The sequence below is a fragment of the Pseudochaenichthys georgianus genome, chromosome 22 (assembly GCF_902827115.2).
Source record: "Pseudochaenichthys georgianus chromosome 22, fPseGeo1.2, whole genome shotgun sequence".
Classification (NCBI taxonomy): Eukaryota; Metazoa; Chordata; class Actinopteri; order Perciformes; family Channichthyidae; genus Pseudochaenichthys; species Pseudochaenichthys georgianus.
Window position 1 is genome coordinate 2,743,829 of NC_047524.1, and position 27,822 is coordinate 2,771,650.

The 27,822-nt window shown below is 41.8% G+C and overlaps 1 protein-coding gene across 3 annotated transcripts; it reads left to right on the top strand.

The window, feature by feature from the left end:
• The first annotated feature begins 1,013 nt into the window (after positions 1-1,013).
• Positions 1,014-26,191, top strand: hltf (helicase-like transcription factor). Of its 3 annotated transcripts, none has more exons than XM_034112072.1 (25): positions 1,014-1,070; positions 2,427-2,629; positions 4,548-4,714; positions 5,206-5,348; positions 5,497-5,585; positions 6,060-6,131; positions 6,969-7,160; positions 7,422-7,496; positions 8,454-8,514; positions 8,624-8,669; positions 8,865-8,917; positions 9,009-9,056; positions 11,725-11,856; positions 11,935-12,026; positions 12,579-12,722; positions 13,643-13,775; positions 14,595-14,730; positions 15,682-15,861; positions 16,008-16,123; positions 17,552-17,733; positions 18,614-18,736; positions 19,809-19,921; positions 20,375-20,555; positions 23,202-23,282; positions 25,562-26,191. In XM_034112072.1, exons 2-25 carry the CDS (start codon positions 2,432-2,434, stop codon positions 25,703-25,705), a joined length of 2,901 nt encoding a protein of 966 aa, XP_033967963.1. In that variant the 5' UTR covers positions 1,014-1,070; positions 2,427-2,431; the 3' UTR covers positions 25,706-26,191. The 3 variants fall into 3 exon arrangements, with proteins under 3 accessions (XP_033967963.1, XP_033967964.1, XP_033967965.1); XM_034112073.1 differs by having other exon boundaries at positions 11,740-11,856; XM_034112074.1 differs by having other exon boundaries at positions 11,746-11,856.
• The last annotated feature ends 1,631 nt before the right edge of the window (positions 26,192-27,822 follow it).

A 27,822-nucleotide genomic window follows, 5' to 3' on the forward strand; every position in this document is an offset into this window, starting at 1 on the left:
TGCATTGCATCAGCATAATAAAATAAAAGATAAACTAAGACCCAGAAATAAACAGTCCAATATATTTTAGAAATAGAAATAAAATAGCAAGTTAAAAAGTTAAAAGATAAAGAATATAAAATAAAAAATATATATACATGTGGTAATACAAATCTCCAGTAACAAATATAATGCAGGATATTATTGTGCAAGAATGGATTATTCAATATTAAATAGAATAAGAATGTAAAATGTAGATATACCAAAACAATATGCTCAGTATAATATGACAAAATACTCGTATAAATAGAATAAGATAAAAGATGTGCTGTATTAGTTTGATTCACTTGAGTTTTTTTAAGATTCAAGGCTTTATTGTCATATGCACAGTAGCTACAGTGTAGATATGGCAATGAGAAACTCAAGTCCCAGGCTCCTCCAACAATGCAACACAATAGGACATAAAACAAATAAAACCAATAAAACAGTGCAAGAAATAACATAAAATAAATAAAATAGTGTAAGAGAATGTTGTGAGATGTTCAAGTAAATACAAATAATAATAAAAAATAGTGAAAGAAGAGTCTATACTATATTTTACATCAGCATAGCAGAAGACATAAGATGCACCCCACCTCTGGGTGTTGATAACAAATATCAACACCTCGAGCACCTGCATGAAGAACCAATGCATATCCCTCTGGACCACCAGTGCATAGACCTCTGGACCACCAGTGCATAGACCTCTGGACCACCAGTGTGGTTCATCGTCAGTCTCCCAGAATTGAACACCAATTGAAAATGATGTATAACGGAGACGAGCAAATTTGACATTGTCAAGGTACATTGTCATTTTGATCAATTAACTCAATAAACCCACTTAAAATAAAATAAAACACTAAGGGAAAAATAATATATATTTAAAGCCCTGAATCAAATGAATAATATAAACAAATGTGCAGATAACAAACAATTTGTAGTTTTCAGATCATTATAAAATATCCCAAAATAAGATTTTATTATGAAGGTTACAACCGGAAACAACAATCCACTGTGAGAAAAATCGAAAGGCGCGGAGGTGCAGATAAACAGTAAGACATTGCTAATTACGTTTATATATACACAAAGACAGTCTAAGCTTATTACAGATAAATCTCACACTCTGTCTCTAATTCTTTACATAGCCGTATCGCAAGACACGATAGCGTACTTAAAGCTAAGGATAACTCAAACTGGCAGTTAGCTACCGTTAAATGAACGTTCACAATTAGCTAGCTTACAGGAATGCACCTTAAAGCTGTTTGCCAACCGCCATTAAAACAACAGAAGAAGAAGAATATAGCTTCGTTATCTTAACGGTGGGAAGGAACTCGAGTACTGTACTTGAGTACAATTCTGAGGTACTTATAGACTGTATTTGACTATTCAATTTGTTTGCTACTTTGTTCTTCTACCCCAATACAATTCAGAGGTAAATAGTCTACTTTTATTCCACTACATAACTTTAACTTACTTTACATCTATTTACAGATTAAATCAGTCTTTAGTTCCACCTGGAGAAAATGCACAAGCTATGCAGTACACAAAGTAAAACTAGCTGCACCTTTACCAGCTTTGATCAACACATGAATGCATTCATAATTATAATCAATTGATGCGAGTACTTGCTGCACTTTTACTTGAGTAACATTTTGATTGCAGGACTTTTACTTGTAATAGACTATTTCCTACACTCTGGTATTTCTACTTTTACGAAAGAACAAGATCTGAGTACTTCTTCCACCTCTGTCTAACGTCCCCTGATAGTAAACAGGTGTGTAGTGTAACTTTCCCTGTAGTTACAACCTGTTATCTCTGATCAAATACTTCGATATCGCACCGTTAATGTAGGGATGATGACTATGGTTGCTTTCCAGAGGTGGGAGAAGTACTCGGATCTAGTACCAGAGTTAAGGAATACTCCCAGACAAGTCCTGCATTCAAAATGATACTCAAGTAAAAGTACACAAATATTATCATCCAAATATACATAAAGTACCAAAAGTAAAAATACTCATTATGTGAATAAGCCCATTTCCAAATAATGTATTATATGTTTTAAATATAATTTATTAACGTGTTTATCAAAGCTGGTATAGGTGCAGCTAGTTTTAATTACATCCACTGTGATGCAAACGTTTAAACCAGGACATTTAAAGACACTGCAATATTATCATATGTAAAAAGATATCTGGTCTCATATCACAATAGGGTTGTAAATTTGATAAATGCCCAGCCCTACCTGCAGCTTCAATTCTGTGCACCCTCAAAAGTGTTTTTGTATTGTTCATGTTGTCACTTTATCACGTGCTGAAACAGAGGGGATTATGGGAGACCTATAATATATTGATGAAAAACATTATATAATAGGAGACCTTTAATGCTGTGTCTTTGTGGGTGTTTTCCAGGCATCATGTTCTCTCGCAGGTGGGGGTTCGGCTGGGACAGTTACAGTGAGGTGGACCTCTTCACAGAGCGCTATGACTCCAGTGCAGAGACGCTCTCGCAGGCCATCAGAGCCGCTGCGTCGGAGGAGCCGGACGCAGACGGCAGCGTGCCGTTCGGCCACCTGCAGGGCACTGTGGTCGGCCTCAGATTCTATACAGGGGTGGTGAGGATAGATCACTTTTATTCCTCTAGTGCAGTGGTTCCAAACCTGGGGGGCGGGGGCGTCAAAGATCGCAGGGCCAGGCCTCAGATGGTTTGAGGCCAAATATCATATTTTTAGACTTTTTTTTTTTTTTTACATTTTTTTTTTTTACATATAATTGTAAGGCAATACATGATTTTCACTAAAAGCCATTTCTCTGCATTACAATAAAATATAAAAAACAGTTGATTAAAAAATGTAAAAAAATAAAAATTCAAGTTAGTATTAAAGCATAAAAAGACAGAAATGTATAATTCTTTCTATAGAAATGTTTCTTCTCTCCGTAAAGTTTGCAAACCAGGCTTTTCTGGATAAGCGCATTTTTAAAACATAGTCATTGTCCATGCCGGTTTCAGTTTTTTATTTGTCACAGTTGCTCCGATCAGATCGGTCTCCTCCATTTTGTAGATTATTTACGACTTTGGAATCCACATAAACACATCGGCAAAATCCGGCTTACTTTGAGCATGTGTTTTAAACAGTTTAATCCCTTTGTGAATTGTTTCCACTTCCGCCGTCCTTTAATTTCTTCATACAGCGGGAATCCAAATGAATGAATCCTGAGTCCAATAACCATCAAAGTCGCTCCAATAGTGCTCCTTAATTACGCTTTCATCCTCCTTTAACAAAATACGTCACATTCATCCAGTTTGTGACAGTCGTTGTAGCATTTTTGAGACTTTTAAACTGTTGCGCCCCCCCCCCCCTCATTTGGGGGGCTCTTGGGAAAAAAGGTTGGGAACCCCTGCTCTAGTGCACGGGTGTCCACACTTTTTTCACCGAGGGCCACATACAGAAAACTATAAGAAGGGCTGGGCCACTAGGTGAGGTGTATCGTCTCTTAAGTTATAAGTCAGCAAAATCAATCAAATGTAGGTAAATGATGCTTGTTAGTTGTTACTTGAATATGCTTTAAGAAAAAACCGCCTAGATCCCAGCTCTCCAGAGGGTTTCATTTATTTATTTGGCAGCCCATCCCTTAAAACAGGAGCCTCAGATTGTTATAATTAGGGGAAATATGGAGGGTATATTTCACGCTTTTTATACAAATACGTTTTTGGGCTTTTTTCTTATCAAGTTAGATTTGTTAGAAAATGTTTTCAAATGTAATTGCCTGAATTTATTTTAAAAGTTGGCTTGTTAACACATGAATACGGTGTAATATATGTTTACATATATATATTTAAGAAGTACAAGACGAGCACAAGTTTCATTTGTGGGCAGTTTGGACTAGGGCTGTACGATTTGGGGACAGATGTTGCGATTCGATTTGGGATATTTGTTTTTAAGCGACCCGACGGAAGTTTATTGTAAAATGCGGCCATATCTCCGGCTAGGAAGGTCGCATCAACGCGCTCCCGTCTCTAGCAGCCCGAGCTACGATTGAAAGAACTAAACTTACATGAAACTTCCGTTGGGTTGCTTTAAAGTCAAGCTTCAGTTTAAGATTCACCCTGTAATAGAAACATGTGATGGAGCAGTACTAACCTGACTCAGATGGTTCACCAAACCATCTAGAGCTCCATTGGAAGCCATTTGGAAAAGTATTTCAAAAATACTTGGCAGGTGATTGGATCAATCTGTCTATCACCTTCTATCATGGGCCACTTCTGATTGGTTAACAATGACTGGTACATGTGGAGCACAGCATCTCTGATTGGTGTGGATGACACACAAGAAGAACAAAATCTAATTACATTTTTTTTTTTTTTTTTTAAACAAATTAAATCACAGGCTTTGTGATTTGATAATTGCATCATTTAAAATCACGATTTCAAATCGATGAATCGTTCAGCCCTAGTTTGGCCCCCCCTGCTCTCGTGCCCTGATTCACAAATGAGAACGAATGCCTCAAAGTTTCTGTGTTTTACTCTTTCAGGTGAATCAAGGGGAAATGGTCGGTTTGGTGCGACAGCCCCAGAATCCATACGACCGCAATGCAGTGATGGTTTCCAACATTTATGGCAACCAAGTGGGCCACATTAAGCGGGAGCTGGCGGCAGCAATGGCTCACGTTATGGACAACAATTTGGCGAAAGTAGAGGGGTGAGTGGAGTGTCATTTGCGCCTGTCAGTGTCTTTTCCTGCACATTTCTTATCAGCATTTCTTCCCAGCAACCTTACTTACTCTGAACATGAACATAAAAGGCTGCTTTTGACTGTCTCTCCACATAAACCTCTGCATTTGATTAGATTCCTTTTTAAATATTGAATTATCTCTCTACTTATTTACAGTAGGTCAGGTTGACTGGGATTACTGTTGGTTAAAATGTGTTTCAAGGTTCAAGGCTTTTATTGGTCATACGAACATAGCTACAGTGCAGTGTAGTCATGACGATGAAAATCTTAGGTCACAGACTCCTCCAAGAGTGCAACACAATAAAACGGACAAACAGAAAAAATAGTGCAAATAAATACAAAAAGAAAAACGGTGAAGTCGTGATTGGAATATGATACATTAGATAAATAATTTTTAAGTTGCAGCCAGATGGATGTTATGGATGTTTGTGTATAATGTTGTGTTGTTGCTGTGTCAGCGTGGTGCATTCAGGGACCAAAAACTCCTTCACCATGCCAGTGATGCTGTCCTTCTGGGGCCAAGAAGAAAATAAAAATGCTGTGATGGAGAACATGTCACGCCGCGGGTTTAAACTAAACTCGGGTGCAAGCAAAGCAACAGGTACAAACAAACTCAACCGTCCCATTTCAGCTGCCTCCTAATGGAAACACATCGTCCTTATCCACCTAGCCTGCACTCTTACATACAACACATAATGTTCACGCGTTGTTAATCAACTTAACTGTTTATTGTGTGTTTGTGATTTCAGGTGGAAGTCAGAACTCATATACTCAAGGGCAGGGTGCTCGTGCGTACTCATCTAAGAAAGGATTGACCACCGCTCTGTCTGCAGAGGAGGTAATGCACTTCAATGACCTTGGTGTATTATATATATATATACCGTACTTTTCGGACTATAAAGCGCACCTGCATATAAGCCGCAGCAGCTAAATTGTCCGTCTGTCTTGCTCTCGTTCTGTCTCTCGGTTCCACTTTTACTTTGGCGCGCTACCTGTCTCGCTCTTTTCCGGCCTCCAGCTTTTCCTGCTGGAGCCCGCCGCTTAAAGGTGGCGGGCGCGGACCGGTCATAGAGCCCATAGGGTTAAAGGTGGTTAATTTTACCTGTAAATCCATAGATTTAGGAGGTTCCCTAGTGGCCGTTAGCTGTACAAAAAAAATGGGGGGGAAAAGTCACGGCTTCTAGTCCGAAAAGTACGGTATATATATATAACTGTAATCAACATTTGGCATTATTCATCATTATTGTTAGGACTTCATTGTATAACTATATATTTAAGGATTATGCCACATTGTTTATTCTTTGACTTTCAGCTGAAGAATGCATTTGACAACCTTTTTGATGGTTTGATGGAGAGTAAAGACGGAGAGAAACAAGCAGCAGAGGTTTGTTTTTGATTCTTTATCTGTCGTTTTGTATCGTATATCATTATAATGTACAATAAATCAAAGAAGAATTTTCTTTCTTTCTAACTTCTGTTTCTTGCTACAGTTCGTAGATAAACTGCCTATTGTTTCTAGGGTTGCAAAATTCCGGGAATTTTCAAAGATGGAAACTTTCCATGGGAATAAAATGGGAATTTTCTAAATTGAAGGTTGGCTCTTCGTAGGGAACTTAAATATAGTTAGGGAAAGTATATTTTAGCATAATCTTGACTAAAGCAAACGGAAGCCATTCAAGTACACTTGAGTATCCATGCCATAGCACACTGCTTACTATTGGGCTATTGAGACCACACCCCCTACAGGCGCTGTGCATTCCTCCATCACATGCTCACATGATTTCTAGAAGTAATATTTAACTCAACATTCATGTTTTTGTTCTTCAATTAAACAAATGATTGTTCAATAAAATAATTAAAACTTGTTCTGTTCTACTTGCAAATAAATCTGTTAATGTTTTTTAACTGTATCATTTTGCATTGATGTTTTCTTATGGCAAAACAAAATGTTTATGCTTGGATGTGATACAACTCGATTACATTACCCTCAATTCCCAGTTAGTTCCCATTCATTCCCATAATTCCCATTATTCCCATGGAAAGTTTCCAATATGGAATATTTCCAACCATGGAAATGTTCCGGCCCTTTGCAACCCTAATTGTTTCTGAGTCGTAACCTACTTGCACCCCAACACAGCTGCTGTAATGTTAGTTGTTTCTGTGTTGTTTTAGTCAGGTTTTCGTGCAGCTTTATTGTACACGCAGCTCTTCTCCTCTGCAGTCTGTAGGTACTCCCCTCATGCCTCACCAGAAGGTGGCGCTGTCCTGGATGTGCGCTCGAGAAAACAAATCTACCCTGCCTCCGTTTTGGGAGAAGAGAGGCGAGCTGTACTACAACACTCTCACGTGCTTCTCTGCCAAAGAAATACCAGAGATCATTCGGGGGGGAATATTGGCAGATGACATGGGACTGGTGAGTAAAACTCATGTGATGTGACATGATGACCATAAAGAGAACATGTTTATTCTACAAAAACCTATGATGAAATGTTTGGTCAGTCGCTTTTTGCTGTATATAGTAGAGAAAACTGCAAAAAATACGTGTTACACTAAAAACATGTAGGCTAATATATACAACTGTGCCTCATATAACCGTATTTGAATGTTCATGGTTTGTACAAAGGGAGGCTGGCAGACGTGAATCGACACTAAAGCCCCTGTTTTTATTCTCCAGGGGAAAACTCTGACAACCATTGCTCTGATCCTCACCAACTTCCACAAAGGAAAGCCTCTGCCTGTGGAGATATGTGTAAGTGTAGCTGTGTGTGTTCCTTTCAATCCACCCTCTGTCTGAATGACTTGTGTTCATCATAACGGGTATCTTCTCTTGCACTTTATGTATCGATGCTGCTATATTGTATTCCCATGTCCTAAATACTTGGGTATTTTCTTGCATTTTATCTATTTGTACTGCTATGTTTGTAATTTTCATTTTATTAAAGGTGGGGTAGGTCATTTTGGAGAAACCAGCTCGAGTGTGCTAGAATTTAAAAATACACAGCAGGAAGAAATCTGCCGGGCCGGCTCAGATGATTGGTCGTGCTTTTTACAGCGCCACGGCTTCCACGGATGACATGGATTTTTTGTCAAAGCACTTAAGATATTCATTGCTATCGGGATGTTAAGAGCATTCCATGGAATATAACAAAAAGTGTATCTCGAGCCGGTTTCCCAAACTTACCTACCTCACCTTTAATGTTTTATGTGAGGGACCGCGGATGGAAAGTAGCTCAAAGCTAAATCTGCCATATTTACACTTGTAAGTGTTCGTTAAAGGTGGGGTAGGTAATTCACTTCAGAAACACTTGTTATATTCCATGGAATGCTCTTAACATCCCGATAGCAATGAATATATTAAATTCTTTGACAAAAAATACATTAAAAAAATGTATCTCCGGAAGCCGTGGCGCTGTAAAAAGCACGACCAATCACCTGAGCCGGCCCGGCTAAAGTAACTGGATGGCCTACCTGCCTGTCAGCCTTCCATCTGTGCACACACTTATCTCGTGCCCTCATTGGTCATGTGCGCGTTCGTGTGTGTTGGAGGAGGGGCTCTGTGAGGAAGTCTGAAGGAAGGGGCATATTTTTTTTCAGCTGCGTACTTTCAAATTCTACTCGAGCTGGTTTCTGCTTTCTTACCTACCCCACCTTTAATGTCCCCACCAAATAAATAAATAAAATAAAGTGTTTGTTTACATGTTTGCAGAAAGAGCGGTCTTCACCTTTCAAAGCCAAAACTCAACCAGACATGGCCTCCAAACTGGAAGGTACTCTCAACTTTCAATATGTACTTTACTGTTCACGTTTTCCTTTGTCTTTCTTTAGAGTGTGTGTGAAACAGAAACAGAGAGCTAACATGATGTGTCTTTGCTTCAGGGAGCAGCGCAGGCGATGAAGCAGCTGGTTCTCTTTGCTCAGACCTGTAAGTGTGACTTGATTGAATTGGGCAGATTGTATTGTCCCATGTTTGTTAAATATCACTCTATATATTTTACATACATTTAGTCATGTGTTTTTTAAAAATGTAATCATGTTTTGGGACCATCGGTGGTATTATTGATACAACTGACTTGACTTTTCTCTCTGTATATGTCTGACATTATCCTGTGTGGGTCAGTCCTCAGGTGGAGGTGATTGATTCGGAAGAGGTTGTTGTCAAGTCAGAAAAAAGTAAGATTTAATTGTGACATGTATATCTTTACCTTTTAGCTTCACGCTATTTGTGGCTTGCATCCATTTGACCCGTCTGCTCTACTCACAGGTACGAGCAAAGGGAAGAGGAAAGCCACCAAGCGGCAGCCCAGTAAAGGTACATGACCAGTGTTTTGGTTCATCGCTTAAAGGGCACCTATTATGCAAAATCCACTTCTCCATGTCTCTTCTACATCAACACGTGTCCCCTCTTCTCCATGTCTCTTCTACATCAACATGTGTCCCCTCTTCTTCATGTCTCTTCTACATCAACACGTGTCCCCTCTTCTTCATGTCTCTTCTACATCAACATGTGTCCCCTCTTCTTCATGTCTCTTCTACATCAACATGTGTCCCCTCTTCTTCATGTCTCTTCTACATCAACACGTGTCCCCTCTTCTTCATGTCTCTTCTACATCAACACGTGTCCCCTCTTCTCCATGTCTCTTCTACATCAACACGTGTCCCCTCTTCTTCATGTCTCTTCTACATCAACATGTGTCCCCTCTTCTTCATGTCTCTTCTACATCAACATGTGTCCCCTCTTCTTCATGTCTCTTCTACATCAACACGTGTCCCCTCTTCTCCATGTCTCTTCTACATCAACACGTGTCCCCTCTTCTTCATGTCTCTTCTACATCAACACGTGTCCCCTCTTCTTCATGTCTCTTCTACATCAACATGTGTCCCCTCTTCTTCATGTCTCTTCTACATCAACATGTGTCCCCTCTTCTTCATGTCTCTTCTACATCAACACTGTGTCCCCTCTTCTTCATGTCTCTTCTACATCAACACTGTGTCCCCTCTTCTCCATGTCTCTTCTACATCAACATGTGTCCCCTCTACTCATGTCTCTTCTACATCAACATGTGTCCCCTCTTCTTCATGTCTCTTCTACATCAACACTGTGTCCCCTCTTCTTCATGTCTCCTCTACATCACCACTGTGTCCCCTCTTCTTCATGTCTCTTCTACATCAACCTGTGTCCCCTCTTCTCCATGTCTCTTCTACATCAACATGTGTCCCCTCTTCTCCATGTCTCTTCTACATCAACATGTGTCCCCTCTTCTTCATGTCTCTTCTACATCAACACGTGTCCCCTCTTCTTCATGTCTCTTCTACATCAACACGTGTCCCCTCTTCTCCATGTCTCTTCTACATCAACACGTGTCCCCTCTTCTCCATGTCTCTTCTACATCAACACGTGTCCCCTCTTCTCCATGTCTCTTCTACATCAACACGTGTCCCCTCTTCTTCCATGTCTCTTCTACATCAACACGTGTCCCCTCTTCTTCCTGTCTCTTCTACATCAACATGTGTCCCCTCTTCTTCATGTCTCTTCTACATCAACATGTGTCCCCTCTTCTCATGTCTCTTCTACATCAACACGTGTCCCCTCTTCTCCATGTCTCTTCTACATCAACACGTGTCCCCTCTTCTTCATGTCTCTTCTACATCAACACGTGTCCCCTCTTCTCCATGTCTCTTCTACATCAACACGTGTCCCCTCTTCTCCATGTCTCTTCTACATCAACACGTGTCCCCTCTTCTCCATGTCTCTTCTACATCAACACGTGTCCCCTCTTCTTCATGTCTCTTCTACATCAACATGTGTCCCCTCTTCTTCCACGTCTCTTCTACATCAACATGTGTCCCCTCTTCTCCATGTCTCTTCTACATCAACATGTGTCCCCCCTTCTTCATGTCTCTTCTACATCAACATGTGTCTCCTCTTCTTCATGTCTCTTCTACATCAACATGTGTCCCCTCTTCTCCATGTCTCTTCTACATCAACATGTGTCCCCTCTTCTTCATGTCTCTTCTACATCAACATGTGTCCCCTCTTCTCCATGTCTCTTCTACATCAACATGTGTCCCCTCTTCTCCATGTCTCTTCTACATCAACATGTGTCCCCTCTTCTCCATGTCTCTTCTACATCAACATGTGTCCCCTCTTCTTCATGTCTCTTCTACATCAACATGTGTCCCCTCTTCTTCATGTCTCTTCTACATCAACATGTGTCCCCTCTTCTTCATGTCTCTTCTACATCAACATGTGTCCCCTCTTCTCCATGTCTCTTCTACATCAACATGTGTCCCCTCTTCTTCATGTCTCTTCTACATCAACACGTGTCCCCTCTTCTTCATGTCTCTTCTACATCAACATGTGTCCCCTCTTCTTCATGTCTCTTCTACATCAACATGTGTCCCCTCTTCTTCATGTCTCTTCTACATCAACATGTGTCCCCTCTTCTTCATGTCTCTTCTACATCATCATGTGTCCCCTCTGTGGAAAGAGACTCTGAAAGTTTCAGGAACAAAGATTCTCTCTCTTTTTGATCCATTTCTATAAAAACCTGTCTGAAAATGAGCTGATCAGATTTTGGCCACTTTGTGATGTCATCACGATGTTTTGTCTTGTGTAACCATTAGCCAATCAGCAACCAAGGTAACCCCCCCCCCCCCCCTTATCACCTGAATCTCCTCCTAGAGCACCATTGAGTTCTTTGTAACCAGATGTCTCTCAGAGGGGCGTGGGGAGGGGCTCCTTATTTTCATCTAAAGTAACAGACAGAGAATCAGCACTTTGGAAACAGGGCTGAAACAGAGGGGATTATGGGTAATGCTGCAATGATCTGTTTGGTGTTTCAGCCAATCAGAGACATGTTTGTATATATCTGAGAGCTGTGATATATTGATGAAAAACAGTATAATAGGGGACCTTTAAGCGATTCTTTATTTGGACAAATATCCAGAAATGCTATTTTCAGCTTCTCAGATAGCAGTTGTTTGTGTTGAAGGTGCAGAGGCCCCAGTGCTGCTGGAGGATCTGGGCTTTGCTGCAGCGCTGGGTGGCTCCGCAGCAGATTCTGCCACAAAGAAGAAGAAAACCGGCAAGAAAGCCGCTCCCACACTGAGTGAGTCTTACTCTGTTTCTCCAGGTGTTTCAAATCCTTTATTGCCAGATGTATGAATTCATTCTGGTTGATGTGCAGGTGAGGAATCCTTCATCGCCGACAGTGCAGAGGACCTATCGGCTCGCCCGACTCTCATCATCTGCCCGCTCTCTGTCATCAGCAACTGGCTGGTAGGACTGCAGACAAAGCATACACAACAAGACCCTTTCTATCACTCGCATACATTTATGTAATCCCTCTTCTTAGCGGAGCGACAAGTATAGGTGGATAAAGTGAAATGTCTACTTCTTTGAACAGCAAATAAAGGATGACCATTATTGTTTTCGACGATGAAGATGCTTCACTCGTCGTTCCCTTTCCATATCATTCCCAAAGTCAGCATGTTCCTTTCTTTGTGTGTGTGTGTGTGTGTGTGTGTGTGTGTGTGTGTGTGTGTGTGTGTGTGTGTGTGTGTGTGTGTGTGTGTGTGTGTGTGTGTGTGTGTGTGTGTGTGTGTGTGTGTGTGTGTGTGTGTGTGTGTGTGTGTGTGTGTGTGTGTGTGTGTGTGTGTGTGTGTGTGTGTGTGTGTGTGTGTGTGTGTGTGTGTGTGTGTGTGTGTGTGTGTGTGTGTGTGTGTGTGTGTGTGTGTGTGTGTGTGTGTGTGTGTGTGTGTGTGTGTGTGTGTGTGTGTGTGTGTGTGTGTGTGTGTGTGTGTGTGTGTGTGTGTGTGTGTGTGTGTGCAGGACCAGTTTGAGCAGCATGTGCGTGCTGACGTGAAGCTAAACGTGTATCTGTATTACGGGCCGGAGCGCAACAGGAACAAGAACTTTCTGTCCTCTCAGGATGTCGTGATCACAACCTACAACGTCCTCTCTGCTGACTTTGGGGTGAGTACAGACCGGCCGTGTGTGTTTCCGTAGCTGTAAGGTGAGTCAAGAGCCTCGTCCCAATACCCCTCCTCGACTCCTCTCTTCCCCTCCTCCGGGACTTGACCCGGAAATCGATCAAGACACGCCATGTTGAAGGACGTCCCAATAGCTGAAATGCACACGGAGGAGTCGAGGAGGGGTGAGGGAGGAGGGGTGAGGGAGGATACACGAGAGAAGACTACGCAGAAGTGTTTGTGTTTTCACTTCTCGCGTATAAAAGCCCCGCCCCCACCTTCACAGCTGGTCCATTTCAACAGAGGAAAACCGACAACTGGAAGATGAGTGGAAAAGCGTCGTAAGTGCTCACAGCTCCGTGGGAATTATTATGTACAATTCATTTCTAGAAGGCTTTCACATTACTATAATTATATATTTATTTAAATGTAGGCCACCTTTTACACCAAAACGGAACACAACAGCAGGACCAACCATCATACATTGACTTCCTTGACTAACAAGAGAAAGATTCATTCATTTAAATAAATATTTAACAACAAATGGGCCGGTTCTAAAGGTTCTTCAGTTAAGCCCGATGAGAGGGGGTACAGCTGTGCACATGTCATCATTAACCAGGGTGTCCGCGGGGTAGTCTATATTAAGAACTATATTAAGAACGAGAAAAGTCTTAACATATATATCGTTTGGGAAACGAGGAGTCCATGAGGGGTATTGAGATGAGGCTGAGGTGTCCAGACAGAGAGGAAAACATGGAGGACACTCGGTGGAGCTGACTGCGTGCAATTATTTTCATCATAAAAAATCTCAAATGGCAAACCTGTCGATGTCTCTCCTGGACTGTGTTTAAAACGTGTCGATACACACTTGGGAAACATTTCATTCTTTTTTACTAACAGATATAATGTTTCTGATTCCTTTAGAATAAGAGTCCCCTGCATGCGATCAATTGGCTGAGGGTTGTCCTGGATGAAGGACATGTCGTCAGAAACCCTAATGCACAGATAAGCAAGGCTGTGCTCGACCTCACAGCTCAGCGGCGCTGGATTCTGTCAGGTATAACACGCACGCACACACACACACAGAAAGTACATAACATACAGAAACATTGATCATCAACTCCATATAATCATGCTCAAAATTCGATACAACTTTTGTTCTTTATAACTTTTAGACTTATTCTGCCTGAATGTTTAAATGACATTTAACAAGTACACACAGATAGCCTCAGCATTAAAGGTCTCCTATTGTGCAAAATCCTCTTCTCCATGTCTCTTCTACATCAACATGTGTCCTCTCTTCTCCATGTCTCTTCTACATCAACATGTGTCCCCTCTTCTTCATGTCTCTTCTACATCAACATGTGTCCCCTCTTCTTCATGTCTCTTCTACATCAACATGTGTCCCCTCTTCTCCATGTCTCTTCTACATCAACATGTGTCCCCTCTTCTTCATGTCTCTTCTACATCAACATGTGTCCCCTCTTCTCCATGTCTCTTCTACATCAACATGTGTCCCCTCTTCTTCATGTCTCTTCTACATCAACATGTGTCCCCTCTTCTTCATGTCCAAGGTAACCCCCCCCCCATTATCACCTGAATCTCCTCCTAGAGCACCATTGAGTTCTTTGTAACCAAATCTCTCTCAGAGGGGCGTGGGGAGGGGCTCCTTATTTTCATCTAAAGTAACAGGGCTGAAACAGAGGGGATTATGGGTAATGCTGCAATGATCTGTTTGGTGTTTGGAGCCAAACACTTCAGAGACATGTTCTGTATATATCTGAGAGCTGTGATATAACGATGAAAAACCGTATAATAGGGGACCTTTAAAGCAGCCCCCAAATGTTTCTATATGTTCTTCTTCTCTCCCCTCCAGGTACTCCTATCCAGAACAGTGTGAAGGACCTGTGGATGCTGCTGGCCTTCCTGCGCCTGAAACCCTTCGATGCGAAAGAGTGGTGGAACAGAGTGATCCAGAGACCCGTCACTCAGGGGGACCGAGCCGGCCTGCAGTGAGTGCTCACAGATACATACATCGATAAAGTTATCTTAAAGTATATTACACTGATTGATGCAATGCAGTAATACGACCCCAGAGGGCGCTATGTACTGTGTGCACTCGGTGTCAAGGAAATCAGATTATCAGCCTTCAACATTATGACATTCAAAGCGTCTTTAAAAGTATTAACACTGATTTATATTTGAGTGTTGTATGTCTTTTAATAATGGACCAAGAGTCTCTTTAAATAAAGCGTATGATATTAAAAGTTGATAAATCAATTTAGCAGAAATGAAGGCTATTAAAAAGTATTAAACGGCATTTCCCAAGGTATTACATTTTGTAGCTTGTTTTCAGTAAGTATATAAATTGTCCAAAGAGGTTGTGTTCTACAGTCTGCCTGAATGTAGTCATGGCGTAGGTGTGTAGTGAGATTCTGTGGAGTTTATTGATGGCATCCCGTTGGGTTTGACGTCGTCTGAACAGGACATCGCACGCTCACTGCTTGATAGCGCGGAGGTCCGTTTGCGCCGGTTGCTAAGCAACATCGTTATGGGGAAATGCAAGTCTGCGTCCAAATGGTTGGAAGATAAGGAGGAAGGACAATCAATACTGAATATAGTCAATGTGAGGTAAAGTGTGTCGCCAAGGTAACCGGTTAGAACTCGAAGTGGCGATGAAGTCTTAAAATGTATGGAGAGGGTCTTAAAAAAGGTCTTAAAAGGTTTTACATTTGACTTCAGGATTCCTGCATACACCCTGTTCTATCAGATATCAAACAGGCGTGATTTTTTTTAATAGCTAACACAACATGCAAGCATTCATCCACGCTTTCATGCATCATTCACACATGCCCTCTCAAACGCTTGATGGGGGACATGTTGATAGACTGACCAACTGACGGAGCAAGCTGTAAAAGCAGTAATTCACAGCTCAAGTCTCAGGCAGTGGATCCTGTGCACAGGAACCTCCAGACCCTGGTGAAGTGCATCACCCTGAGGCGCACAAAGAGCAGTGAGAAGGACGGGCGCCCCCTGGTGTCTCTGCCCGAGAAGACGGTGAGCGTGGAGCAGGTGGAGCTGAGCCAGACCGAGAGAGAGGAGTACGAGCTGGCACGCAACGAGGGACGAAACACCATCGGCAGGTACGCGTCACTGCATGCGTGCGTAGATAGTTCAACAACATGATTTGACTAATCTGAACTGATGCGAGGCTGTCTCGACCGAACATGCAGCTGGTGATACAAGTTTGTTAGACATTGTTTTTCCACTGTTGTGTGTGTGTGTGTAGGTACGTAGCTGAAGGGACAGTCCTGAGGAATTATGCCGATGTGTTGGCCATCCTGATGAGGCTTCGTCAGCACTGCTGCCACCCTGATCTGCTGGCAAAAACATCCTCAGACCTGGGTAACACCCGGCGTGTCATGCAAGCATAATGTGTAGTGTCGTTTCTGAACCCAACAGGCTGCCTGGACATGTCTTGTGAATCGTTTGTTTGGTTGAGATATTATACTCGATGTCAAAAAGACTCCAGTTCACCTCCGGATAGCCAGTTATAGATGCATAGATTGTCCGGCTGTACGCTGTCATGGAGCACCGGAGACACATTTACTACAACATGGGGGAAAAGTGAAGATTGAGGCAACATTTCACCGATCGTATTTTGTTAGCATATCAACTGTGAAAAACCAACCGACCCTACGTGTCTCATCTTAGAATACAAACTTCCTATTGTGTCATAATTAAACCTCACATTTATCATAAAATGTATTTATTTGTTTATTCCACACATGGCAGTTATCTTAAAGGTCCCATGTCATGCTCTTCCGGTTATTCCCCGTCCCCTTGTTGTTATGAAGGTTTTTTTGCATGTGAACGGTCTGCAGAGTCAAAACCCTCAAAGTACAGCCTGTAGCGAGTAAAGCTCTAACACAGAGAAGACCTGTCTGTGTCTGCCCCAGAACGCCTCGTTGGACATTTCTCTTTTTCCATTGTTTACTTCTTGGGTTTAGTGATGTATTTCGGGTATAGTGACGTAAAGTAACGTCCGCGCAGCCGTTACGTTGGACCAACACACACACTCGGCGGGACGTTGCGAGGCTCTCTGCTGCGAGGAGTGGGACACTGAGCTGGCTCACTGGTGTGGGGTCGGCGAGACAGCGAGACACTGCAGAACTCAGCCTTGTCACACACAAACTCCCAGCCAGGCTGCGGGTGTGTGTGTTCGGGCTGGGTTTCGCTGTGTCTCGCTGTCTCGCAGGCGGCCACTGGGCTCACAGGGAGGAGGGGGGCAGGAGCTCCAACAAGGCGTTTAGGACAGAGAGTGAATACACATGCTACACAGGGATGCTGTTTGAGAAACCAATGTGAGTTTGGAACATTGCACAATGTAAATCTATTCTAGTAGACCTCAACAATGGATTTATGATCAGTGGAAATGGCCATGACACGGGACCTTTAAAACAAAACATGTACACTTATGCTGGTTGTTTTTTTAATAGCACACGGTGGAAAGGAGCAGGAAGAAGAGAATCGTATTTTACCTGCCCCTTCCTAAAAAAAAGAACAACAAAAAATAATGAAATAACCATTATAAAATAAAATCAATATTCTTTCAGTCACCGTTGCTTACAGATACTGAAACATAAAACCAGAACACAATCAAAAGTCAACTTCATACTGTCTATATACGCTTTCTTTATACATTTACTTAAACATAAAAATGTGTTTGTGTCCTTAATTGTAGCCCCAGCCCTGGCCTCATATCATGTCCGAGAAAGTGTATTTTGTCTTTGTTGATTTCCACTTGTCTGAAATGCAGTGTCTTGTGTGCAGGTGCTGCAGCGACGCCTGCAGAGCTGCGGGAGCGTCTCATAGAGAAGCTGCGCTCGGTGTTGGCCAGCGGCTCCGATGAGGAGTGCTCAGTGTGTCTGGAGTCTGTGCGTCTGCCCGTCATCACACACTGCGCCCACGTCTACTGCCGGCCCTGCATCGCCCAGGTCATCAGCAGCGAGCAGGTACATGAACGGCAGGGGGGGTAGTAGACGTGTCAGCTGACAGCAGAGATGAGAAAAGCACACACATCCCTTACTCAAGTAGAAGTACAGATACTCGTGTTAAGAAATACTCTGGTGAAAGTAGAAGTACTGACTAAACTTCTTTACTCAAGTAAAAGTAACGAAGTACGGGCTTTGAAATGTACTTCAGTAAAACGTACCCATAGCTACCAGCTGCTTTAAAGAGTACCTGACCTCCCTTTATATTAATAGAACAATAATGTCATTGTTAGCTAATGAATGTTTCCATGCTGAACAACGGCAACGTTTCCATTGGTCCCTCTTCTTTAGAGAAGACCAGGAAGTGATGGATACACGGATCGTGTTCCAACCAATAGGCACGCTGTGACTCTAAAGAATAATGATCACGCACCAAACACACATTCAGACTAAAGGAACCAGCTGTTTGGAAAATGAGAGAAGTCAAAGTAAAAAGTCGTCAGAAAAATAAGTAGTGGAGTAAAGTACTGATACCAGAAAAAATTACTTAAGTACAGTAACGAAGTATTTGTACTTCCCTCCTCTGGTTGACAGTTAGTTTTAACTATAATGTAATCAACTATTTAGCTGCTAATCTTTAACACATCCATTGTGTGTGTGTGTGTGTGTGTGTGTGTGTGTGTGTGTGTGTGTGTGTGTGTGTGTGTGTGTGTGTGTGTGTGTGTGTGTGTGTGTGTGTGTGTGTGTGTGTGTGTGTGTGTGTGTGTGTGTGTGTGTGTGTGTGTGTGTGTGTGTGTGTGTGTGTGTGTGTGTGTGTGTGTGTGTGTGTGTGTGTGTGTGTGTGTGTGTGTGTGTGTGTGTGTGTGTGTGTGTGTGTGTGTGTGTGTGTGTGTGTGTGTAGGAGAACGCGCGCTGTCCTCTCTGTCGGACTGAGATCAAGGCCAATGAGCTGGTGGAGTTTCCACAAGAGAAAATGGAGGAAGAGAAATGTGCAAACCCTGACAAGTGGAGGACGAGCTCGAAGGTACAGCGCACACTCTGAGGCTGGACGGCTGGTTTTCTGATCAATTGTGTGTATCGTTTCAGTCTTGCATTGAAGCTTTTAACATACTTATCATAATTTAACAGTATATTTACCAGATGTATGAAATGGTGTGCTTAATAACGCAGCATTATTTACTTAGTCTATTTCATTATTTATATTTGTTAGTTGGTCCATATTGTGCAGCCTTTAACACTAGAACCACCAGGGGTCGCTGTATACCTAAAACCGCCAACGGGTACGCGCTATTAGAATGCATTGATTTTCAAAGTACAGTGTTCTTTTATTTATCATACTAGAACACAGGGTTAACAGAGAGTTCTGATCGCACATGATGAAACTTATACCAATAGAATCTGTGGACGCTCAGCTTTCATATTTGCAGATTGCATGAAGTATAAAAGATCGCTACCGTGAGTTATGTGCAAAGTGTCTATCTATCAATCTATAACTATCTATTGATCTATCTATCTATCTCTCTCTCTCTCCCTTTCTATCTATCTCTCTATCTATAAGGAACCGCAGTAAACAACAGACGTTGCTATAGCAACACATCATGTTTATGTTCTCTTGCGAAAATCACTACATTTTCTATAAGGTAAATATTACCCGCCGGCGCTGATGGGTATAAATGGCTATTTTTTGGGCCATTTTTTCAATCTGACTTCATATTAACCATTTTTAACAACAGAGGGTGCTACATAACACACTTTCAGGAAAAGTCACGCACTGGGAGACTTGAATATTTTATTGAAAAAAAGTGACATGCTATCAAGAAACAGCTGCGGGTAAAATGTACCCGTTGGCGGTTCTCGTGTTAACAATATCAACATCTGATCAATGATCAATAAACTGTCAATGGCCTAGACATCAAAGTCTAGGCCATATTATATATATATTTGAAGCACTTTAAGTGTCTGATCCTTTTCTTGTGACATCATCTCTAATAATTGATGTAGAATTCACTCTAAACAGTAGTGGGAAATGGCTGTATATTCTCCCCTGTGAGAAATGGCTTCTTCCTCCCGTTTGAAGTGTGGTTTTGTGTCTGCAGGTGCAGGCGCTGATGGGAAACCTGCTCAGGCTTCGATGTGAAGACAGCAGCATCAAGTGTTTGGTCATCTCTCAGTTCACACGCTTCCTCACCATACTGGAGACCCCACTCAGGTAACACACACATTCACAGGAGAGGTGCAGGATGGGAAATTAAATCTTCAAATAGCTCTCAGATGTATAAACTATTGTTTTTATTTAACTCAATAGCCATAGTGGAAGTAGGGGTTGTTGTTGTTGTTGTTGTTGTTGTTGTTGTTGTTGTTGTTGTTATATACTAGTATTGACTATAACCTTAATATTCAAACGAAATAAAACATTAAAATCATGTTAATTATAGTAAATGAATAATAATATATACTAATATATGAAAATATTCCGCTCTTGGGTTACTGAACACTCGTTTGTTCCGCTCGATATCTATGCTGGTCAAGGTAGATAATAAAACAGATTATGAAATGATATGTTTGTGTGCACCATCGGCTCTTGAGTAGAGAACGAATAGATTGAAATAATAACGTTCTGTTTCTTGGGGTAACGTTATTCTCCTCCTTCCTCTTCCCGCAGAGAGCAAGGTTTCAGTTTTGTGCGTTTGGACGGCAGCATGAGTCAAAAGAAGAGGACTCAGGTGATCCAGGAGTTTCAGAGCTCTGCAGCCGACGGCCCCTCCATCATGCTGCTGTCACTCAAAGCTGGGGGGGTGGGGCTTAACCTGACGGCCGCCTCTCATGTGTTCCTCATGGACCCCGTAAGTACATTAATAATAATAATTTAGATGTTTATAGTGCCTTTCAAGAAACCCAAGGACGCTTTACAATGAGCGATAGAATATGTGGGGGAAACTTCTGAAGCAATAGGAGTCAGGACTCGGAGCTGGAGCTTTGATGGCAAACACTGACGGTTTATTTGGAGCTTCGGCCGGAGAATTCACAAGACGACATAATAATGCGTTTTATTTATATAGCGCTTTTCACAACTCAAAGACGCTTTACAGTATGAGGGAGGGTAGACAAACAAGGACAGGCAAACAAGTAAGTAAATAATAAAAAGGCAGTCAAGAGGAAGTTGATTGAGAGGGGGGGGGCTTATGGGTAGACAGAGTTGAAAAGATGTGTTTTGAGGCGGGACTGAAAGACTGTGAGGGACTCAGAGTCACGGAGATCTTGGGGGAGGGAGTTCCAGAGCCTCGGAGCTGCCACTGAGAAGGCTCTGTCCCCAAAGCTGCAGCGTGTGGATGTGGGAATGGATAGGAGTCCGGCAGCGGTGGATCTGAGGGACCGTGGGGGTTGATAAGGAGTGAGAATCAAATCAAGTTTTATTTATATAGCACATTTATAAGCGATTTTTGGTCGAGCCAAAGTGCTGTACATATAATAAAGATAGCCTACAGTAGAGACACTTTACAGCAAATACCACAGCACAGATTGTTCAGAATATCAGTATGAGAATACGACACCCTCTGTCCGTAGACCCTCACATCGTACAAGGAAACACTTCCAGAGAAAACCCACAGTTTAAAGGGGAAAATGGGAGAAACCTCAGGGAGAGCAACAGAGGAGGGATCCCTCTCCCAGGACGGACAGACGTGCAATAGATGCCGTGTGTAAATCCAAGAGATAATACATTTTACAGCATATAGACCGAATGTTAGGAAATGCATGTGTCTGTAATAAGAAGATGAATCCACGAGGATGACAGCTACAATCCTGTGGAAGCCATCAGGGAGGCAGAATGACGAGACCCAAGGCAGGACCGCAGAGACAGGTTCAGCCACGACCCGAAGTCCACGACTTAATCCAGAACTCAGGATAGAGGATCCAGGACACAGGACTACAGCAAGAGGATCAGCCTCGACTCCGGATCCCGGCGTAGAGATAGACACAAAACAAGAAAAAAGCTTTGGCTGGGTTAATCGGAACAAGAGAATACACAGACACAGACAGAGAGAAGGTTTGTGAGATAAGGGGGGGGCAGATGGTGGAGTGCTTTGTAGGTGAGGACCAGAAGTGTGTAGTTGATGCGATGGGAGACAGGAAGCCAATGGAGGTCTTTGAGGATTGGGGTGACATGTCACGGGCCACGGTTTGACCACACGGTTGAGATGCCGCAATCAATTCTGAAGAACTCTTTCTGACGCTCCAGGTTTTAACTAGTTGGAGACGTGTAATAATCAACATTCTTTATCAGCGAGACTAAAGCAATATGGACCCTGAATCGAACTAGAGCTGGCGTCCAGAGAAAAGAGTGTGCGCCAGGGAACCTACGTTCCTAAAAAGAAGGGCTTCTAGATGTCCCTGAACAATAAACCGTCTCATGTCAGCTTGTGCTCGGTCATCAGCTGGCAACAACAATGCGCCCAAGCTGCCCCTCCTTAAGAGAGATGGCAGCAATACCCAAGGCCGTAGACCTATGCCGCGGGAAAGAGAGAAAACGATGAACTGGGTCAAAGGTTGAATACCTAAGCAAATGATTCCCCAACAGAATACACAAGTAATAATAATCACACAAAGAATTTACTGGCATTGTGAAAATGATATTCACTATATTCATGATTTGATGGCACTTCTGCCTCCTTAAGGATGTCGTGCAGCTGTGTACTCAGGTTGAATCACGTATTAAAATCTTCTGCAGTGTTTTTAGATGACTTTATTGTCATTACAGAATGCAAGCAGAGAGAAACGAAATGAAGAGGGTCTAACCAGAGTGCAAACAGTCAGTTATTTACACATCTATCAGCAGTCTGTACAACATAAATGATACAAGTAGGTAAATAGATGTCAAATGAATAAATACACTGAGCGTAAATACAGTATATACAGCAGTGTATGTGCAGGGATCACACAACAACACGAGGCAGGTTTTTTACAGTTAAAGTAAATCACCTGCATTAAACAAAGAAGTTCTCTGCCAACAACATAACAAATTATACTTTTATGAAGAAAGAAAACACAAACAAATACCGTACTTTTCGGACTATAAAGCGCACCTGCATATAAGCCCAGCAGCTAAATTGTCCGTCTGTCTTGCTCTCGTTCTGTCTCTCGGTTCCACTTTTACTTTGGCGCGCTACCTGTCTCACTCTTTTCCGGCCTCCAGCTTTTCCTGCTGGAGCCCGCCGCTTAGAGGTGGCGGGCGCGGACCGGTCATAGAGCCCATAGAGTTAAAGGTGGTTAATTTTACCTGTAAAATCCATAGATTTAGGAGGTTCCCTAGTGGCCGTTAGCTGTACAACAAAAATGGGGGGAAAAGCTTATAGTCCGAAAAGTACGGTAAGTGGAAAAGAGCAGAGAGTTTCTTTTTGTTGACATTATTTTCTAAATCAATGAAGAAAACCTGCAGAGGAAATGTTACTAGTTAAAAACTGCATGTTTACTTTCGATTGATTGTGTTTAAGGCGTGGAACCCTGCGACCGAGGAGCAGTGCATCGACCGCTGCCACCGCCTGGGACAGACCAGGAGAGTGGTCGTCACCAAGGTCTGAAAACGAGTTACTATTTACTCAAACTAGTTACTTGAAATGTGTGTTTCCCCGTGCATATTAGGGTGGTTCTTAAAATTGAAAGTGGGAAAGTCTAAACGCCAACCCCCAGAATGAATTCTATTAGTCAAGAAAACTCTCCTGGTGAATGTTTTACTCAATCTGACAACATGTACCCCTCCCTCATCGACCTTGAAGTTTAGTCTCAGCTGCAGGTGTGGCAGCCCAGGTCGATTAAGGACCACCCTACTGAGGCTGAACTTCAAGGTTGATGAGGGAGGGGTAAATGTTGTTGGAATTTGAATACAATTCACCAGGAGAGTTTTCTTGACTATCGTAACAAATTCCGGTGGTTGGAGCTTAATGTAAGGGAAACTTCTGCTTCAATGGAGAGTCAGGACTCAGAGAGACACGGGACGAGCAGGAGTTCTGATGTCAAACACTGGCAGTTTATTACAAGCATCGGCCGGAGAATTCATATCACAAGTCACAGCAGTCAGACAGTTCTGACTGCACGGGTGGGTTGCCATGTCAATTCTGAATCCCTTCTCCCTTGGCAGACCTTTTGATTAGCTTCAGAGAGCTAATCAGCATATTGGGGGAGGCGTAAACATCTGTGGAGCTAGAGGAGATTATCCCCCAACTAGAAATACTCAATCACTTGTCAGTGGTGTTTAGAAGCCAGCGTTCCCACAGCGATAAACCATTTTGTGACCGAGAGAGTTGAACTGGTTTATCAAGATAGCTGGAGCCTCCCATTCCTTAAGAGAGATAACAGAGCCAGGGTTTGGTCGTAAAACGTCAGCAGGCAATTAAATCTCTTAGGAGTAAGGAGAATTATTCTTTGACACTTAGGAGTAAAGACAAAATTAATCCCTAACACTTAACATAAATGTACATGGCACTAAGGACCACCCTAATGTGTGTGTGTGTATGTGTATATATATATATATATATATATATTATATTATTTTATATTCTATAACTTTTTTAATTTGTAATGCTATTTTATTTCTATTTCTGAAGTATATTGGACTGTTTATTTCTTGTGTCTTAATTTCTCTTATGTACATTGCCTTGTTTTTTATGCTGCTGCAACGCAAACATTTCCCAAATTGGGATCAATAAAGTATCTATCCATCTCTCTATCTATATGTCTATCTATCAATCTATCCATCTATCTATCTATCCATCTATCCATCTATCTATCTGTCCATCTATCTATCTGTCCATCTATCTGTCCATCTATCTATCTATCTATCCATCTATCCATCTATCTATCTGTCCATCTATCTATCTGTCCATCTATCTATCCATCCATCTATCTATCTGTCCATCTATCTATCTGTCCATCTATCTATCTGTCCATCTATCTATCTGTCCATCTATCTATCTATCCATCTATCTATCTATCCATCTATCTATCTGTCCATCTATCTATCCATCTATCTATCTGTCCATCTATCTATCTGTCCATCTATCTATCTGTCCATCTATCTATATATCCATCTATCTATCTGTCCATCTATCTATCTGTCCATCTATCTATCTGTCCATCTATCTATCTATCTGTCCATCTATCTATCTATCCATCTATCTATCTGTCCATCTATCTATCTGTCCATCTATCCATCTATCCATCTATCTATCTATCCATCTATCTGTCCATCTATCTATCTATCTATCTATCTATCCATCCATCTATCTGTCCATCCATCCATCTGTCCATCTATCTATCTATCCATCTATCTGTCCATCTATCTATCTATCTATCTGTCCATCTATCTATCTATCCATCTATCCATCTATCTATCTATCCATCCATCTGTCCATCCATCTATCTATCTGTCCATCTATCCATCTATCTATCTGTCCATCTATCCATCTATCTATCCATCCATCTATCCATCTATCTATCTGTCCATCCATCTATCTATCTGTCCATCCATCTATCTATCCATCTATCTATCTGTCCATCTATCCATCTATCCATCCATCTGTCCATCCATCTATCTATCCATCTATCTATCCATCCATCCATCTATCTATCTGTCCATCCATCTATCTATCTGTCCATCCATCTATCTATCCATCTATCTATCTATCCATCTCTAAACTGTTTATTTAGTACTTTTGTTTTAGTGTTTTGCTGCAGAGCTTAGTGTATCTCACATGTTCCTAAGCAGCTCCAGTATACGCCATTTAATTCTACCATTAAGACTTAAATGTATTCATTATGTATATATATGTAGTTACTCCTCTGTTTGTTGCTGCAGTTCCTTGTGAAGGACTCAGTGGAGGAGACCATGGTGAAGATCCAGAAGCAGAAGCAGGAGCTGGTGGACAAGGCGTTTGGCTCCACGAACACTGACAAGAAAACGTCTCGCATTGATGACATCAAAGCTCTGATGGAGCTGTAGAGGACTCAAGTACATTTCTACTGTTTGTCTTGTTCACCGTCGTTACGGTCGGACTGCTCACATCCGAAGGGCTGCGGAGATTTTTCTACACATTTTGTAAAGCTAACATTTTTCATTCATAGTTTATCAAATGTTGTTTTATTTAACGGTTAAAGTTTCTGTAGTGTTTCCATGACGAACCCATTTGCAAGTTGTTGTTTTGGTTCAGTTGTGATGCTTAGGACGAGTTGTTCTTGGACCAAGCTGTGATTATCCGGTTGATAAGGATTTATTTGAAAAAGGAATTCCCTTTGTTACCAAGTAAAGACTGAGTAAAACCTGTTTTCCCACCTTGAGTTGCAGCCATGCAGATTTAAATGTCCTGTCTGTTAGGTTCCTTTACCATCTTTACTGCTGATATTGTACATTTGTAGTTTCTACAGAGAGCTGCTTTCAGAACTTCCGTGTTTTTCTAACCAAAAACATGCAATTAAAGAAAAACATCTGTTAACAACACAATCGTGTGCATCTGATTTCATCAATATGTCAATTCTGGTTAACAATGACTCATTAAGGCAGTTTGATTAACCCTTAGATGCACGAGTGACTGGACCCTACACTAGAATAATGTTTTTATGTCATTTTGGTTAAGAAAAATCACTTGTATAATATGTTGTATTATATGTTGGTTCTCACTAGAAATATTTTATATTTAATTTTTCACAATTTATAATTTTAGACTTTTTTTTTACATTTTGAAAAAAACCGTTTGGAACATGTTGATGCAAAGATCTCCGCTATTCTGAGACCCTCACAGTATTCCAGTCCCTTTTCAAAACTCATCTCTTCTCCTCTTGTCTACTCGTAGCCCCTCCCCCCATCAATCCATGTCGGTTGATCAAGTTTGATAGTCCGATACCCCCCACCCTAACCTTCCCTTATATTGTAAAGCGATTTTGAGTCCTTGAAAAGCCCTATAAAAATATAATGTATTATTATACTGACGGGTATCAGATATTGCTGTGTACAATAATCTTCCTGAGAGGTGTCACTTGTGATGTCGTCTGTGTGGTCTACAGTGAATGTATTCCTGACAGCAACAGGTGATAAGAATCAAAGGCTCAAGGAAATGAAAAATGTTCCCACGCTCCTCCGCTCCCTTCACTGGCTTCCGGTAACTGCTAGAATCCACTTCAAGACAATGGTACTTGCTTACCATGCTGCGAATGGATCTGGCCCTTCCTACATCCAGGACATGGTTAAACTGTACACCCCAGCACGTGCACTACGCTCTGCATCAGCCAAACGACTCGCTGCGAGGGGGACCCAAGTTCCCATCAGCAGAAACACGTGGGTTTGCTATCCTGGCTCCAAAATGGTGAAATTAGCTCACATTGAAATCCGGACAGCAGAAAGCCTGCACATCTTCCAGCGCAGACTGAAAACTCATCTCTTTCGACTCCACTTCGAGCGATAGAATTACTAACAAAGCACTTATATACTAATAAAGGACTGGCTTATCTATAGCCAGTTGAGTAGCACTTGAAATGTTTGGCTCTATGAAACCTGATGTACTTATATGATTCTGTTTTCTTCAAGGTTGTGTCTTCCTGGTCGAATGTACTTATTGTAAGTCACTTTGGATAAAAGCGTCAGCTAAATGTAATGTAATGTGCAACCCAGTCTCACGGCATTTCGTGTTCACCAACACGATTTGCCCCTTTTTTTTTTCGTGTTGCACAGCACGATTTTAAAAGCAATGTATTTCTACTGCCTGCAGCACGTCTTTTTCTCCTGTCGGGTCGTGGGAGACCAGAAGCTGTGTGGTTCATAAAAACATGTTCTTACTCGATATCAAGCCACAATTATTGCTTTTATTTTAAATCGTATAATTTCGGACTTTTGTTGCCGTCTGTGAGGAAAATAAATGGGGCTCAGACAATAAATGGGGCTCAGAGCCTCAGAATACGGAAATCTGTATTTTTAAATATTTGTTTCCTTCTAATTCGTTATTCTTTTCAAAATAACACACTGTTATTTACTCACCAATAACACACAATTATCCTTGCTTTTATTTATTGGTTTAATTCCATAATCTCGGGCTTTTTTGGCGTCCGTCAGGAACTGAATTTCAAAAT

Excerpts from the sequence above, each read along its gene's own strand:
- hltf (XM_034112072.1), top strand. The coding sequence starts at position 2,432 with ATGTTCTCTCGCAGGTGGGGGTTCGGCTGGGACAGTTACAGTGAGGTG. Across the intron at positions 5,586-6,059 it reads CCGCTCTGTCTGCAGAGGAG|CTGAAGAATGCATTTGACAA; the intron begins GTAATGCACTTC and ends TTTGACTTTCAG. Across the intron at positions 19,922-20,374 it reads ATACTGGAGACCCCACTCAG|AGAGCAAGGTTTCAGTTTTG; the intron begins GTAACACACACA and ends CTCTTCCCGCAG.